Genomic DNA, 17,902 nt, shown 5'->3' with positions numbered 1-17,902 from the left:
CCTTGTGCTTATTACAAAACGAACAATTACGGGCTTTTTAAAAATGATTCTTTAGAAATACAGCTCTGACAGGTATTGCTTGTTTGAAAGACTCCTGAAATTAGTAAAACAATTTTTTAAAAATATCGGGAAGTTAACCGTCCAGGGATGCTGACCAGGGCCTGTCAGGTCCAGGCCCCTTGTAGCTGCACTCGAAGGCTGGATCTATGCCTCCTGGCCGCGGGCTCGAAACAATCAGAAGAAAGACGACACGATTCTTCAGTCCGTGCAAACTGGCTCCAACCTCCTCCAATCCAGGACTGTGCTCCACCAGGACCCGCGGGCCAGGCCGGTGGCGGCCCCCACCGCGGCCTGCAGCGATAGGCGTGCGCCCGGGCGTGCGTGCGTGCGTGCGTGCGTGCGCGCTCCCCGCCGTTGCGTGCGCGCGCGTGCCTGAGAACCGTTTAAGCTAGCCGCACGCCGCCCGAGGCGCCCGTCGCCATAGCGACCGCCTGCGCCAGCGCGAAGCTCCATGGTCCTGCAGGCCTCTCGGAGTTTGAGGTCTGCAGGTCCTGGCGTCCACCTCAGGTCGAGTTTCTGGTTCCTTCTCCTCTCCCCGCCCTCCGAGTTCCTCTTCGTGTCCAGAACCATGGCGAGCGCGGTCCGGGACGTTCGGAAGCTCTTCATCTTCACCACCACCCAGAATTACTTCGGACTGATGACGGACCTCTGCGAGCAGCCGCTGCTGTACCACTGTGCGGAAATCAACAACTTCCTGGACGACGGGAACCAGATGCTGCTCAAGGTGCAGCGCTCCGACGCCGAACTCTCCTTTTCCAACACGGTAGGTTGCCCGGCGTAGACCTCCGGCCTAGCCGCGGGGCTGAACGGTTTCCCCCCGCTCCGGGCCCCCGTGAGCCTCCCGCGCGCCCACCCCGCCTCGGGCCCCCGTGAGCTCCCCCACCCCGCCCGGTGAGTCCGCCGCGTGCCCCCCGGGAATCCGCGCGCGGCCCTCAGGAGCCGCCTCATCCCGCCCGTGTTGGCCTTTTGCCCTGCACCTGGGGAGGGAAACGACTTGGCAGAAGCATCCCCGCCCCTTCGATTTTCCTCCCTGTGTTGCCCAGGCTAGCCCCCAACTTCTGGGTCCCAAGAGCTCCTTGCCCCTGTAGCAGGAACTCTGGGGGCGTGTCCCCCTCCCCTGCGTTTTCTACGTTTTTAAAGACTATAGATCTGAAAAGAAAACTTGTATTTTGTTTTTCTACTTCCTCCCCCCCATTCCCTTTTCCCTCTTGAGAAAAATTGTGGTGTATATTTTATGTTATGCACTAGTTTTAATACTGCCTGAGGGATAGATCGGCCAAAGGACAAAATGACTTGATTCCTAACAAAGTTTGCATTTGTTTCTCCCCGAACCACCTGTGGTGTATTTGCCACTCTCCCAACAGGATTGCTTACAAAACAAATGTATTTGTAACCAGGTGTTGCAAATGTAAAACTCAAAGCACCAGACCTTGACAGGCTCCTTCCATAGATGAGCCCTGACTGGACAGCTGTAACCACTAGCTCGGTGTTGGCATATGTCTGTAGGTCTGGCAATGTCAGGCAGTCAGTGGTCAGCGCAAGGATTGAACCAATCATTACAATAGGAGGCAAACACTTTGATACAACTATAGCTTGGCCATGGCAGTATGAAAGCTTCTGTAGCAAGCCACATAAATGAGCGTGTATGGCTGGCTATGTCCTGTTATGACTATTTATGGACACTGATACTTTGTATTTCTTCTGACTCCTGCTACGAAATAAGAGTCAAGTGTCAGTTTCTTTCCACCAGCTAAAAATTAGGATGAAAGCAAAGTGGCATGAATCTTGATCACCTTCAAAGGGGCCTTCTTCATATGCAGCAGTAATCCTGCACATGGATTTTTAAATGCATAGACTTTTCTTCCTGGATGGAGAAATGAGAATAACTCTGAAAATGTGCACATATTGTAAAAAATGTCTTTAGAAGGACGATTAAATTTAAAAAGTTTGATGCTGGGACTGAGAGTTTGGCCTAGTGGTAAAGTGAAGACCCAAGTTCGATTCCTTGGTACCACATACATAGAAAAGCTGGAAATGGTGCTGCTGCTCAAGTGGCAGGGCACTAGCCTTTAGGAAAAAGCCCAAGAAACTGCTCACATCCTGAGTTCAAACCCCAGGACTAGCCAAAAAAAAAAAATTTAAAAAAAATTTTTTTCTTAAAAGAAAAACTTAAGGTTCAGATAATTTTAGGAGAAAGACAAATTCATGTTGGCATACTCCTTTCCAAGTAATTGGAGAATTAACATCTTTGTCCTGGACTTTTTGGGATAGTAGACAAGTATACTGCTTATCACTGTATACCTATATTATTCAGCTTTGATTTGAATGTGAATGAATTTGGCTGGAGTGGAATAGTTAGTAGTGTATGTCAATAGTATATATAATGTTTTATTGTCATAAATTACTTAGGAAAACAGCTCTATGATATAATCACATATAAGTAGAAATATATTAAGCCCAAGTATTCTTAAGCAGATATATATTGTCTTTTAAAAATATTTACTTTTAAAGTAACATTTTTCCAGCATGTATTATAGAAATATAACATTTTAGAGAATGATTTACTTCAAACAAACTTTATGATGATGAAATTACAAATCTTTTTTTTTTAAATCGATTTAGATTGATTTTGCTGACACAAAAGATAAAGTGCTGGTGTTCTTCAAGCTTCGACCTGAAGTAATTACAGATGAAAATCTGCACAATAACATTCTTGTTTCATCTATGTTGGAATCTCCTATTAATTCCCTTTACCAAGCAGTACGGCAGGTGTTTGTACCAATGTTATTAAAGGTGAGTGAAGTTTATCGAGTTGCTTGAACAGATATTATATAACTACTTAATTTACTGTCAGTGTCATTTTTAGTGGTATTTGGGATATCAATCCTAGGGCCAAAAATTTTTTTCTCCAGATTTAATTTTAAAGCTTTCTTGGACAAACATAGGAATTGGAAAAAGGCATGAAACAGCATCGGCTCTTACAGTATCCATTAGTAAATAGTCTTTGTAAAGTTTTCATCATTTGGAAGACTTTTCATCCCTCTTAGGAAATGGAGATAGTGGGTGGCTTTTGGTGAAATAGGTTTGTGCACTTTGTTCTTTAGATAGTGTTTTAGACAGCCAGTTTTACAGCTAATCCTTTGATCAGTAGTTATTCTTGTCCTCTTGTATAGGATCAGGAGTGGAGCAGAAACTTTGATCCAAAACTACAGAATCTTTTGAGTGAACTAGAAGCTGGGTTGGGTGTAGTTCTACGAAGATCAGACATTAATTTGTCAAAATTGAAACTTAAGGAAGATGACATAAGAGGTATGTAGCATGTGCAATGTTATGTTTCCAAATTGCTTACCAAAGTAGTTTTATAATAAGTACCAGTAACATAATAAAAAAAAGTATAAAATGATTGTTTCATTAGTACATTACTAAATATAGTCCACAGATTACTTCTCATTCTTTTGAAACTTCTATCAGGATAAATTTTTTTTAAAAGAATAGATTTTTATGTGTTTGGAGAAGAGAAAGATATTTTTAGCTATAATTATGGAACTAGGAAATCATCATTTGCAATAGTTACATCTTAAAAACTCATTGTGAACACTGAGTTATTGACACTAGACGATTGCTTCCAAGTGAAATGCAGGGAAAAGTTACTTTGAGCCTCTGGTCATAGGCCATATTGATGAGTACATGACACATATATATGATATATATCAGACATCAGATATATACACATGAATAGGATATATAAGTACATAACTCATGAGTTAATAGTTCTTCAGAGTTAGTAGCACTCTAACACATAGGTGCCTTATTGAAGCTTATGTGCCAGATGTTTTCTCTGTAAAAGCAGAAGAACATTCTTGTATCTAGGAATACATTTAACATTGTGCTTGAGTGGTAGGGAAAATCCTTATAACAGGGAGGTCAACAAAAAGCTTAAAACATGTCACTGAACAAAGAACAGAACATAAATAGTATCTGCATTAGCAAGCTCACAAGAGAAAAAAATGCAGAATGTTTACCAGAGTAGTAGATAGGAGTCAACAGATGTGATGGGGAGTCTAGATTTGAGGCTACCAGTGTTATAGTAAATTTTAGTGGAGAACTTAGTGTTGCTAGAGGTTTTAAGATTCATGTTTAGTACATCTACAAGAATATGGAATACATGGGGCTAGGAGTTTGGCCTAGTGGTAAGAGTACTTCCCTAGCATGCTTGAAGACCTGCATTGATTCCTGGGTATCACATACATAGGAAAAAAGGTGGAAGTGTTGCTGTGGCTCAACTGGTAGAGCTCAGGCCCTGAGTTCAAGTGTCAGGCCTGGCAAAAAAAAAAAGAATATGGAATATAAATGAATGTAGACACACCCCAAATTAGTAAATTAACCATATAATTTTCTGGCTTTTTATTTTCCATTGATTGATGGATTGTTTTTTTCTTCTTCACTTTTACAGGCATTCTTACTCCAAGTGATGAATTCCAGTTCTGGATAGAACAAGCTCATCGTGGTAGTAAACATATTAGTAAAGAGAGGGCAACATATTTTAAAGAACTATTTGAAACAATTGCAAGGGTATGTGATTCATGTATGGTTATATAGCAAGCTTCTTCTAAGTGTATGCTAGGGGTTTTCACTGAATTTTTCTGTTTTTTTGGTTTTTTTTCTCCTCTAGTCCTGGGCTTAGACTCAGGGATTGAGCACTGTCCTTGGGTTTTTCTCAAGGCTAGTGCTCTACCACTTGAGCCACAGCACCACTTCTGGCTGTTTTCTATGTATGTGGTACTGAGGAATCGAACCTGGGTCTTGGTGCATGCTAGACAAGCACTCTTAGGCCAAACTCCCAGCCCTGAATATTTTTCTCTGTTTTGAGATCAACTTGATAATGGTGAAGAAAATGTATACTTCATATAGAGTAAAGTGTAATTAGGACACATATATAAAATGAGTAAAACTTAGGAATATAAAACATTAAAAGAAGTTAAATTCTGACCTTTAGAAAAATATTTTTTTCTCAAATCACGAATGTGCTTTTTGCGGATACTTAAGGAAAAAACCTAATATCCCAAGAGATTTATTATGTAGAGGTAAAATACATTTTTCTGAATGAAATTTCACTTTATGCAAATTAATACTTCTGAAATAACATGAAATACTTGTTTTATGTCTATATGATTAATTGTTCCTTAATGTACATGCATGGAGATTAATAAGTGATACTTTTAAGTATGCTTGTAAAATGTCTTTTCTTTCTGAATAGCAGTTTTCTACATGTTTCCCCTATTCTTTCACCATTATCATTTTCATGGTATGTTTGAAATAATTGTAAACTTGTTTGGGATACAGGTAAACTACAATGCCTACTATATATGCCTACTGTGTGCACTGTTAGGCATCAAAACTGGGAAAATATATATTTAGGTAAAGGTTCCTTAATTTAGATGTATATTTTCACGATTATTTTCTGGCCTTATTGAAATTTATAGTTTTGGAGGATTTTTATATAACCAAACAATTAGTACAAAAAGACAAAAATTATGATTAATAGTACAATTATGGCAGCTAAAAAGTTTGGAGACTTTGTGTTTTTTCAGTTCTGGTCCTAGGATGTGAACTTGGCTTGAGTATTTTGCTCTTTTTTGCTTAAGTGTAAGCCTCTACCACTTGAGCTACCCCAACCACTTGGTTGGGGTTTTTTTGTTTTTTTTTTGTGCTTAATTGGAAGTAAGAGTTTTCACAGGCTTTACTGTTTGGTCTGGCTTTGAACCATGGTCCTCAGATCTTGGCCTCCCTGAGTATCTAGAATTATAGGCATGAGCTAGCTACCTCTGGTAGCTCTGGCTCCCAGAGCTTGTAGGTCTAGCTAGTTTGGAGACATTTTGGCTATGTTAGTTGAGGTATGGATACACTGATGATAAAGAATGCATTCTGATTTTAGGAATTTTATAACTTGGATAGCCTGTCCTTAATGGAAGCTGTTGACTTAGTGGAGACTACTCGGGATGTTGTGGATGATGTTTGGAGACAAACAGAACATGAGCATTATCCTGAGTCACGGATGCTACATCTCTTGGATATCATAGGTATGGGGAAAGAAATTAACTTTAGAACTCTGCAAGTCTGACTTGCCATGTTTTGTTTTGTTTCTGGACATTAAAATGTTCCCAATATAATTTAATAGTTTAATGATTGCTATTTAATTCTTAGTGCACACCATATAGAATTCATTACATAGATACTAGTATATTTGATGCCTTTACATGGCATATATCAACTTCTTTGAGTCAAACTCAGTTTACATAGTTTTTTTTGCCAGTCCTGGGTTTCAGCTCAGGGCATGAGCACTGTCCTTGGGCTTTCTCAAGGGGGGAACTGAGGAATTGAATCTGGGTCTTAGTGCATCCTAGGCAAGCACTCTACTGCTAGGCCAAACTCCCGGTCCCAGTTTACATAGGTTTTTAATATTTATGCATTAATATATACATTACTTTCAAACAAACTAAAAAATGATGTAAATTATATTATCTGTGTGTGTGTGTGTGGAGGTGGGTAGTGAGGTTTTGAATTGGTGCTTAACATTTTAGCTATACACCTAAGACCTTTTTCATTTGTTTGTTATTTTTCTGTTTGTTTTCACGGAATAGGCTTGACTGCACTCTCCTTACCTATTATGATCTACTTTTTAGCTAAGATCACAAGTGTGGGTCATCATGCCAGGCTTGTCAGTTCATCTTGGGTCTTGATAACTTTTTTCCAGGTCTGGCCTCAAACCTTGATCCTCCTGATCACCACTACCCATGTAGTTAGGATTAGAGATGTGAGTCACTGTGCCTGGCCTCTATTACTGTTACATTTTTGACCTGGAAAATACCATTTCTATTTTCCTAAGCAGTGTCAAATAAGTACATAAGGATATATATGCAGGGGCTGGGAGTTTGGCCTAGTAGTACAGTGCTTGCCTAGCATGCACAAAAATCGGGGTTTGATTCCTTGGTACCACCTACATAGAAAAGTTGGAAGTGGTGCTGTGGCTCAAGTGGTAGAATTCTAGCCTTGAGGAAAGCCCAAGGTCAGTGCTCAGGCTGAGATTACTCCCCAAGACTGACAAAAAAAAAAAAAAAAAAGATATATACACACACACACACACAGAGTGATATTTATTGTAGCACTGTAACATGAATAGAAATAAGCAATTGAAAATTATTAATTACTTACCTGATGTTCCTACAATTAAGTAACCTCTGTAACCTTGATAACATGTAGTTCTACACTATATTAAAAGACGAAAATTTGCAAATTAATATGTATACGTACTTTTAACAAGACACATTGACAGTGGTGGTCTAAGTGTAGTGTGGTACTTCATAAATCCTTAGTTTGCTAATTTGGATATTTTAATCTTGTCATTATCATATACTTTAGTTCTGCATAAGCTATTTCCATTTATCTTTGCCTTATGTTTTATTAGGTGGTTCATTTGGAAGATTTGTTCAGAAAAAGCTGGGAGCTTTGAACCTGTGGGAAGATCCTTATTATATTGTAAAAGAAAATCTGAAAGCTGGCATTTCAATTTGTGAGCAGTGGGTGGTAGTCTGTAATCACCTGACAGGGCAGGTGTGGCAGCGCTATGTTCCGCATCCATGGAAAAGTGACAAATACTACCCTGAAACACTAGACAAACTTGGCAGACGTCTTGAAGAGGTATTAATTGAATTATGTGTCTCTTTTATCTTTTAAGTGGAAGTGAATGTGTGGTTCTTCTGTAGAACTGGGCCTTGAATTCAGGACCTCATGATCTCACTTGGCAGAACACCAACCTTAAGCAAAAAATGCTACTTCACTTCTGGGTGATTGGTGGTTAACTGGGAATAAGAATATCACTGAATTTCTTGCCTTTGAACCATAATCCTTAAGATCTAAGCCTCTTGAGTAGCTAGGATTACAGTTGTGAGTTACCAGCACCTGGATAAAGAGGTTAGGATGTTGTCAACTTTTCCTAAGTGATATTAGCAGCTGTTGATAACCTTGAAGGATTGTAAAATGATTTTCCTAATTCTGTCATTATTTTTGCATTTTTACTTTTTTTTTTTTTTTTTTGCCAGTCCTGGGACTTGAATTCAGGTCTGGACTCTGTCTTAGTGTGTTCTCAAGACTAGTGCTCTTCCACTTGAGCCATTTCCAGCTTTTTCTGCTTATGTAGTACAGGGGAATTGCACCTAGAGCTTCCTTGCATGCTAGGCAAGCACTTTTCCGCTAGGCCATGCTCCCAGCCCCCTCTTTCTGCCCTTTGTGGTGTGAAAAATTAGGAAAATGTAGCAGAATTTTTCTCATCCATTGTTTTTGTTTCTTGAAAAACAGTTTGCTTAGAAATGGCAGAATACACAGCTTTCTACTTTTTTTTTTTTTTTTTTGGTCAGTCATAGGGTTTGAGATCTGGGCCTAGGTGCTGTTTCTGAACTCTTCAGCTCAAGCCTAGAGCTCTACCACTAGAGCCTCAGCTCCACTTCCAGCTTTTTTTTTCCTATTTCATGCATGCTAGGCAAGCACTCTACCACTAGGCCAAACTCCCAGCCCCTCATTTCTATTTCTAAGGAGCTTCATTCTTTTTTGGTGGAGGAAAATAACAGCAGCAGTATAGTTGGGAAAGTGCTGTTACTTAGAACTACTTTGAGGCATTTTACCTAGACAGAATTGGTATTTTTAGCAATAAACAAGTATATACAGATATTTTTAAGTCAAATGGATCATTATAATGTTTTTATACAACATTTTTGAGTACTATTTGATGATAAAAATTTTCAGTTCAATATACAATTATATTTGTTTTTAACTTTTTGTAAATTACAAATAGTAATTAATGCAGAATAATATAAATCAGAAGTCACTATTTAGGGAAATCTCTAAGCTTTTACTTATGTGAAACTTAAACATTCTTAAGGTTATATTGTTTCTATATAATAGTTTCTATTACATAGTTTCTGTAGACTTGAGCACCCTGATTAATGTTAGTGTAATGATAGTTATGCCTTTGAGATCATCTTAATTCTCATGATTATGCTTCAGTGTGATTGGAGAACCTATTACATTTTCATTATAGATTTTAGACTTATTATGCTGATAGCTGATTTAGATGAATTATTTCAACTTTGTTTTAGGTCTTGGCTGTTAGAACAATTCATGAGAAGCTTCTCTATTTTTTGCCTACCAGTGAAGAGAAAGTCATGTGCCTGTCTCGAGTATTTGAACCCTTTACTGGTCTGAATCCTGTGCAATATAATCCATATACAGAGGTTAAGAATACATGTTTATAATTCTTCTTTGTGTTCTTTTTAAAGATAGATTTAAAAATATTAAAGTCTAATAATGTTATTAATTTGTTTAGCCTTTATGGAAAGCTGCAATATCTCAATATGAAAAAATCATTCTCCCTGCAGAACAAAAAATAGCAGGAAAATTAAAAATTTATATTTCAGAAATTCAAGACAGTCCACAGCAGGTAAAATATTTTACTCTTATTTCTTTGATCTACTTGGGAGCTTTTTGTTCCTAAAATACTGACGACATATGACATTTTATTTTCTGTTAGCTTCTTCAAGCATTTTTAAAATACAAAGAGTTGGTGAAGCGTCCAACTATAAGCAAAGAGTTAATGTTAGAAAGAGAAACCTTACTGGCAAGACTTGTGGACTCCATTAAAGGTAAGTTTATCAGAGATTCTAGTGTTTGCATGAAAAAGTATAGGTCTTTGTCATTTATCCTTTTAATGTTAATATACATTGTGACATTTTATGCTAGAGATTGTTGTACAATGATTATTTTCTTTTTGTTTCTGACTTGGTACAAAGTCTTGGCCAACCTTTTTCTAGGCACAACTTTTCATGTAGTGCTTGTTATATGAGAGGTATTCAAAAATTTTTTGCTGCATCTATGTAATCATTTATTTGACATGAATTGAATAGATTTTCGATTAGACTTTGAGACTCGGTGTCGAGGAACCCCTGGTGATGCATCTGGACCACTTTCTGGCAGAAATCTTTCAGAAGTTGTGAATAATATCGTTTGGGTTCGTCAGTTGGAATTAAAGGTATTTGTTCTAATCTCAAAAGAATATTAATTGTTTTTAACAGTAAATTGAGACATGTAGACTGTTAAACTATTGTGCAAATATTCTGCTTTTCTTGGCATCTTTATTTCCTTTGATGTGAAATGTAGAAGTCTGAGAAAGTGTACATAGCACAGTGTAATGATTCTGTTTATTCCTTAGGTAGACCAAATTGCCAACTTATTTATCATTTTAGTTATCCTTGCTTAAGGCAAGTACAATTAAAAATTTTTTTAAAAAGAAATAAGCATCCTTTGCACTGCATTAAAAACTGCAATTGCAAAATCTTGGGTAGTTGCAAGTCAGTCTCTTAAGTTGGTTTGTATAACTAAATCACTTTGATAAGAAACTCAAAATTATTGTGACATTGTCTGAGAAGGTGACATTCACAGGTTGAAATGACTGTTTTAGGATCTGGGCACTGTTCACTCACACCTCTAATTTTTTGCTGCTTAGGAAACTGAATGGGAGGATCATGGTTCAAGGCCAGACTGGTCAGAAAAGTTCATGAGATGTCTTCTCAGCACACAGCTGGGTGCAGTGGCATGAATCTGTTATTCCAAGGCAGAGAATGGAAGGTTTCTAGATCTAGGCCAATCCCAGCTGAAAAGTCTGAGACCTTGTCTCTATGAAGGAAAACTGGATGTGGATATACATTTGTGATTCCAGCAAGAGAAACCTAAAATAGGTTGATTGTGGCCCAAGAAAGTGATCACGGAGAAAGTGAGACACTATACCAAAAGCAACTGGCAAAAACTGGGTTGGAAGTATAGCCCAAGTGTGGAGCACCATACTAACAACTGCTAATCCCTGAATTCAGACCAGATTACCAACAGAAAAAACCCCTTAATATTGCTGGGACCCAGTAACTCTTGCCTATAATCCTAGCTACTCAGAAGGCTGGAATCTGAGGATTGAAGTTCAAGGCCAGCCAACATAAGAAAGTCCATGAGACTCTTACCTCCAATTAATACCAGAAAACAAGAAGTGGTGCTGTGGCTTAAAGTGGTAGGGTGCTAGAGTTCAAGCCTACAACTGACCAAAAAACCCAAAACCTTTTAATATTATTAAAGTTACTTAAGATTCATAAGACCCTACTATTAATTACTATGTTTACTGTCTTTTGTGTTTAACTTATGCAGTAAATATTAATGTAATCTGTGATTAAAGGCAAGAGAATATTATGAAATCTAGTATTTTGACCCTTGAGACTCAAGTTTGTCAGTTGGCTGTCCAGATGACTACCGTGTTCTCTGCAGAGTTATGGAAGAACAGTACTTTTCTCTCCTGATATCTAGGTTTGCCTCATTGTTTGCTGTACTAACCACAGCGTTACCTAAGGGCAGAATTGCTACAGAATTTGTTTAGGAGTGTTGCTGAAGTTCTCTGAGTATCAGTGGGCACAGTATTTTGAGAGCTGTCATTGTTTTATTTTACCCTTAAAACTGTGCCTTGTCTGGACTGTGTTATTGTAAGTTGATGCTTTGAGATAGTATGTCATAAATTGATGCCATGTTCTCTGGAAAACTTTTTTTATTATTTAAAGATGAGGGGAAAATAATTTTGGAATGACATATCAGAAGATGGTGCTAATTTTGTTTGAATTCTAGTAATGCACATCATTATAATTTATTTGACTTTTAAAGGTAGATGATGCTATGAAGATTGCTGAGGCTCTTTTGTCTGACCTGTCAGGATTTCGCTCTTTCCATCGAAGTGCTGAAGATCTCTTAGACCAGTTTAAACTGTATGAACAAGAACAGTTTGATGATTGGTCCAGGGATATTCAGTCAGGTTTATCAGATTCCAGATCTGGTTTATGGTGAGTATAGGTAAATTAACTGCAAAACACAACCGTATACCATTAATCCAAATAAATGGCCAAGCAGAATGAATGATTTCTACTTTTTTTTTTTGGCCAGTCCTGGGCCTTGAACTCAGGGCCTGAGCACTGTCCTTGGGCTTTCCCAAAGCCATAACTCTACTACTTGAGCCACAGCACCACTTCACCTTTTTTCTATGTGTATGATACCAAAGAATTGAACCTAGATCTTCGTGCATGCTAGGCAAGCACACTACCACTAGGCCAAACTCCCGGCCCTGATTTCTACTTTTTAATGTCCTTCTTTTACCTTTTTGTTTGGAAACAAGTTAGTTGTGTCATAGCTTATATGTAGTAAAGTTTGGAAACCTTAATGTTACGGTAAGATTGACCACCTGTTTCACCTTGGTTTTAACATCTATGCCATGAAGTTGCAAATTCTCATTTGAGAATTAGGTTTTCCCTCTCAGGTTTCCTCAAGTTAGTATTTACATATTTCTCTATATTCACATTAGTAAGATACCTGTTTTATAGAAAACGTATAAAAAAGTATGTTCAATAGTAAAATGAGAATATGAAACTTAAAAGATTGCATTTTTTTGTAGCATTGAGGCTAATAGTCGAATAATGGAATTGGATCCTAATGATGGCGCATTAAAAGTACATTATTCTGACCGTTTGGTGATCCTTCTACGAGAAGTTCGTCAGCTCTCTGCCCTTGGCTTTGTTATTCCTGCCAAAATCCAACAAGTGGCAAACATTGCACAGAAGTTCTGCAAGCAAGCAATTATTCTTAAACAAGTATGTCATCACATAACTGCTCTGAATCCATTGATTCCACTAGAATGTGCTAGTAGCATCTTTTTTTTTTTTTGCCAGTCCTGGGGCTTGAACTCAGTGCCTGGGCACTGTCCTTGGGCTTTCTCAAGGTTAGCGCTCTACTACTTCAGCCATAGTACCATTTCCAGCTTTTTCTATGTATGTGGTACAGAGGAATCAAACCTAGGTCTTCGTGCATGCTAGGCAGGCACTCTACCACTAGGCCAAACTCCAGGCCCCTAGTGGCATCCTTTTGATATTTTTAGGCAATTAAACTTAAGAGTAGTTAATTCACTTGTGATATTATAGTTTGGTAAATGAACTACCTTACAAAATTTGCTTTGCAACCAAGATGGGAACTTACTGTTTTTCATTATAAAAGCATTTAGAAATTTAGAATATTATTTTATTTTTATGTTAGTTGCAACATTTTAAAGGATCTTCTAATTAATAAGTTTCTTATCTGCCTAGCAAGGGTAGAATTCTGGGCTATTGGATTAGTATTTATTTCTTGTCATTTCTCAGTCTAATTTGGAGCAGTATATTTTTGTGCATGTTAGTAAAAAGTGGATTCCATTATACTGGCTTACTTTCAGTAGATTATTGGAGGCAGAGTAGATGATTGGAAGCAGAGAGACTAGTTAGAAACTGTTTCCCCCTGCTGCTAAGAGATAAAGGTTTATGAGTTAGAGCTGGATCAAGGGAGCTGATGAAGCAATAGGATTAAAGGTACATTTTCAAAGTATAGGTAATTAGGCTTTTGTTGATGTAGGATGTGACTTAAAAGACAATTGAAATATGTTTTGTTTGTAGAAATGGATGAATCTTTGTGCTATGTCCTGAAGGAGAGACTTTTTGAGAGGTACAGAAGTTTAAGGATTGAGTTTTTTTTTTTTTTTCATGGGATTTGAACTCTGGGCCTGGGTGCTGTCCTTGAGCTCTTCAGCTCAAGGCTACCACCCTACCCCTTGATCCACAGGGCCACTAAGAATTTAGGTTTATTTGCTTATTTTAGCACTCATCATGCTTTGTTGGCTTCCTTTTCTGTGTGTCTTTGGGCTTCTTGATTCCAGAAACAAGGTTCTGTCATCTTTTTTTTTTTTTGGCCAGTCCTGGGCTTGGACTCAGGGTCTGAGCACTATCCTTGGACTTTTCTCAAGGCTAGCATTCTATCCTTTGAGCCTCAGCACCACTTCCAGCTTTTTGTTATGTATGTGGGGTACCAAGGAATCGAACCTGGGTCTTCGTGCATGCTAGGCAAGCACGCTACCCCTAGGCCAAACTCCCGGCCCCGGTTCTGTCATCTTTTTTCTCTGAACAATATATCACTTAGAAAATTGTAGGAATTCAACATGTATGTTGACTATATGTATTAACTCATTAATCTTGAGTTAGAGATTAATTAATCCTGGGAGATTAATCTCGGGATCAAGAAGAGTTACGATTATCATTCAAGTAATGACACTAAAAAAACCTAAAACTCACAAGATGAAATCTGTTCTTAGCAATTGTTGTTAATTGGACTTCTCCTTTGCAGGTGGCACATTTTTATAACTCGATTGATCAACAAATGATACAGAGTCAGAGGCCCATGATGCTACAATCTGCTCTGGCATTTGAACAGATAATCAAGGTAAGTGAACTTTTATACTTTGTTATCAGACTTCACATGTGAAGTGATTATTTTAGTTTCTTAGTGTACCATTTAGTTTAGCGTAGCCACTGATGTAGACTTTCTTTTGCTTCTTAAATGTCTTCCTTTACTTTTTTTTTTTTTTTTGCCAGTCCTGGGCTTGGGCTCAGGGCCTGAGCACTGTCCTTGGACTTTCTCAAGGCTAGCACTCTACCACTTGAGCATCAGTACCACTTCCGGCTTTTTTCTATGTATGTGGTACCGAGGAATCGAACCTGGGTCTTCGTGCATGCTAGGCAAGCACTCTACCACTAGGCCAAACTCCCGGCCCCTCTTCCTTTACTTTTAGTAACAGTTTTTCCAACTGTGTATCTATACCATTACTTCACATATTTTGATCAATTGTGTTACTGTAGGTAATATACAATTTATATGCTATTTATTTTCCATTGAAATTTGAGGTCCTTGTATTCAGGGTTTATTAGCACTTTTATGTCTTACATTTGTGATTTAAGACTTAATTGCATTTTTTTTTTTTTTTTTTGGTCAGTCATGGGACTTGAACTCTGGGTCTGGGCATTGTCCCTGAGCTCTTTAGCTCAAGTCTACTGCCCTATGCTTGAGCCACAGTGCCACTTCCCTGACTTTTTAAAATTGGAGATGAGGGTCTGAAGTTATTTAGTGCCTAGGCTGGCTTTGAAACGCAATGCTTAGATCTCAGCCTCCTGAGTAGCTAGGATTACAGGCGTGAGCCACTATAACTGAGCAGTGTCATCTCTTCCCTTGTTTGCTCCCAGTTTTTGCCCTCTTAACCCCCTCCCCTGAAAACACCATAGTTTTTAAACTGTTTTCCTCCGTGACTGCTGACTTTCTGACGTTTATAGTTTTAGTTTTTGCAGATGTAAATTGTTACCAAAAAAATACATGAAGAGAAGTAGGGCCGGAGTTTGGCCTAGTGGTAGAGTGTTTGCCTAGCATGCATGAAGATCCCGGTTCAATTCTGGTTCGATTCCTCGGTACCACATACATAGAAAAAAGCCAGAAGTGGTGCTAAGGCTCAAGTGGTTGAGCTTTAGCCATGAGAAGGTCCAGGGACAGAGCTCAGGCCCTGAGTTCAAGCCCAGGACTGGCAAAAAAAAAAAAAAAAAATACATGAAGAAAAGTAAATTCTGTTCTTTTACTTGAAAGTAGGTTATAATTGTTTTCAATATCCTTATACCCCTTCTGGCTTCTAAAAGTCATTAGGAGTTCTTGTGTGATTTAGTGTAGAACTGTGTCCTCAGTGCTTGGGAGGCAGGAGCAGTTTATGACAATGAATGAGTACAAATCAAAATTACTACAGGGGAAAAAAATGTGCATGGGTTGAAGTCCCAAAAAATTCAGTGTAAGCTTCCTGGAGTGGAATCACACAGGGCATTGAATTTCCTTACTGCCAGTTAAAAGTAAGAAATGTCTTACTAGGTGAGGTCATTAGAAATTTATTGCTCAGGTTTATTTTGGGGGCTGCCACTTAGTCATTTTCTGTTCACAGTTCCCAGATCCCAGGATTGTAGAAGAAAAGAGTGCTCAGCATTAACCATGTTACTTAGATACACAGTAAGCCATTCTTTAGAGTTGGGGTAGCATTCACCTTTTAGAAATCCAATTTCCCAAACTGGGCACTGTGGTTCACGCCTATAATCCTAGCTATTCAGGAGGCTTATATCTGAGGATAAAGGTTCAGAACCAGCTGGGGCACAAAAGAACCTGAGACTCGTATCTCCAATTAACCTTTAGAAAATGGGAAGTGGGACTTCGTTCAAGGATAGGGCTGTAGTCATGAGCTGAAGAGCTCAGTGACAAGGCCCAGGCACAAGGGTAAGGCGGAAGCCTTGAGTTGACTAGCTCAGGGACAGTGCCATGGCTGAGTTCAAGCACCATGACCCACAAAAAAAAAAAAAGAAAAGAAAAAAACCATCCAATTTCCCAGATGTCAGCTTAGGACTGTTTTTTTGTTTGTTTTTCCTCCATTCCTGGGGCTTGAACTCAGAGCTTTCTCAAGGCTACCACTTGAGCCACAGTACCAATTCTGGCTTTTCCTGTGTATGTGGTACTGAGGAATTGAACCCAGGACTTTGTACATGCTAGGCAAGCACTTTACCACTAGGTCATATTCTTGGGCCTGATTTTTTTTTTTTTTTTTTTTTTTTCCATGTGGTGTTTGAACTCTGGGGCCTGGGTGCAGTCCCTGAGCAATTCATCTCAAGGCTGGCACTTTACTACTTGCACCACAGTGCCACTTCCCTGATTTTTTTTTTTTTTAAAAGCAGGCATTTCATTTCAAATAATAGACCAATCATGTTAACTTTTTCTGTAAATTCTTAGGTTTAAAATATACTAGAAGTTGTATGATTTATATTACAGATGTTTTAATAAGTTTCTTTCTGTTTAGTGGATTTATTATGTAAAGTTTAAAAAATAGAAGTCAATAAAAATTCTATATTGCCAACATAAAGCACATTTCGAAGTCTGATGGAATTGAATAATATATAATCTATATTTATATATACATGCTGTATATATGCACATATTTGTATACTTTAAACTTTTTTCTGTGTTTCAAAAAATATGTATGTATTTTCACTGAAGGTATAGATTTTTAAAAAATTGTAAGCCTTGTAACTTGTCTAATAAACATATTCAAAATAAATATATTCAAGCTTTAGGACCACAAGAAAATTAAAGCCAGCAAAAACAAAATAGCACATTGATATTTTGGAGAATAAAACTAATTTGTGAAATCCTGTGAGAATAAAATATTTTATAATGTGTATCTACCATCGCTATGAGGTATCAGCTTGTACTGCTTCATTACCTTCTATTAGGGTGTAGACTTGACATCTTGATGGACCTCTCTGATACTAGGAAAAGTGGAACACAGGACTGATAGACCCTGTTGTGTTGCTTTGAAGTAGAGGCAGAAGCTCACTTCCCTGTTGAGCCCTACAAACAGCACCTTAGTGGGGGAATTGGAATAATACCTGCTTCTGAAAGTGGGGTCTACTTGGTCCCATTAAAACTGTAGAGAGATACTATTTTTCTATTAGTGTTTGATTACAACAGGATGGGTTTTATAAAAAAGAGATTTTCTGAGTTATATTGCTGTTTTCCAATCCTTTGGGGGAAACAGGTGAGTCCTAGAGCATTTTTGGTCTGTCTGTTAGTGGTTCCTTATTGAAGCTTCTCTAGGATATGTAGGAGACCATGAAGAAACTGAATTTCTGAGGTTCCTGCCCTTTTTTATTCTACCTTGTCTTCCTACTCGTGTTTGTCACATTATATCTAGGATATTTTAGTCATATAAAAAAAGCTGCTCTTTTCCAGGGAGAACCTTGATGAAATGGAACTACTTGCATATTGTTTTTATCTGTTACAAAGTGGAAAACCATTAGATGCTTTTTTTTTTTTTTTGGTCAAATTTGGGGCTTGA

At 38.1% G+C, this 17,902-nt stretch overlaps 1 protein-coding gene across 2 annotated transcripts in view; it reads left to right on the top strand.

The window, feature by feature from the left end:
* Window positions 1-477: 477 nt before the first annotated feature.
* The window catches only part of Dync2h1 (dynein cytoplasmic 2 heavy chain 1), a 159,546-nt gene continuing 142,121 nt past the window's right edge, over window positions 478-17,902 (top strand). For both annotated transcript variants that reach the window (XM_090319607.1, XM_090319606.1), the window contains exons 1-13: window positions 478-823; window positions 2,683-2,853; window positions 3,234-3,369; window positions 4,514-4,632; window positions 5,996-6,140; window positions 7,526-7,758; window positions 9,213-9,347; window positions 9,440-9,553; window positions 9,644-9,755; window positions 10,017-10,141; window positions 11,806-11,981; window positions 12,587-12,782; window positions 14,338-14,433. In XM_090319607.1, coding sequence (XP_090175733.1) covers window positions 512-823; window positions 2,683-2,853; window positions 3,234-3,369; window positions 4,514-4,632; window positions 5,996-6,140; window positions 7,526-7,758; window positions 9,213-9,347; window positions 9,440-9,553; window positions 9,644-9,755; window positions 10,017-10,141; window positions 11,806-11,981; window positions 12,587-12,782; window positions 14,338-14,433 — 2,070 coding nt within the window. In that variant the 5' untranslated portion in view covers window positions 478-511. The remainder of the gene's footprint in view (window positions 824-2,682; window positions 2,854-3,233; window positions 3,370-4,513; window positions 4,633-5,995; window positions 6,141-7,525; window positions 7,759-9,212; window positions 9,348-9,439; window positions 9,554-9,643; window positions 9,756-10,016; window positions 10,142-11,805; window positions 11,982-12,586; window positions 12,783-14,337; window positions 14,434-17,902) is intronic.

The sequence above is a fragment of the Megascapheus bottae genome, chromosome 27 (assembly GCF_031878675.1).
Source record: "Megascapheus bottae isolate mThoBot1 chromosome 27, mThoBot2.hap1, whole genome shotgun sequence".
Taxonomy (NCBI): Eukaryota; Metazoa; Chordata; class Mammalia; order Rodentia; family Geomyidae; genus Megascapheus; species Megascapheus bottae.
This window is presented reverse-complemented; position numbering and strand designations above follow the sequence as displayed.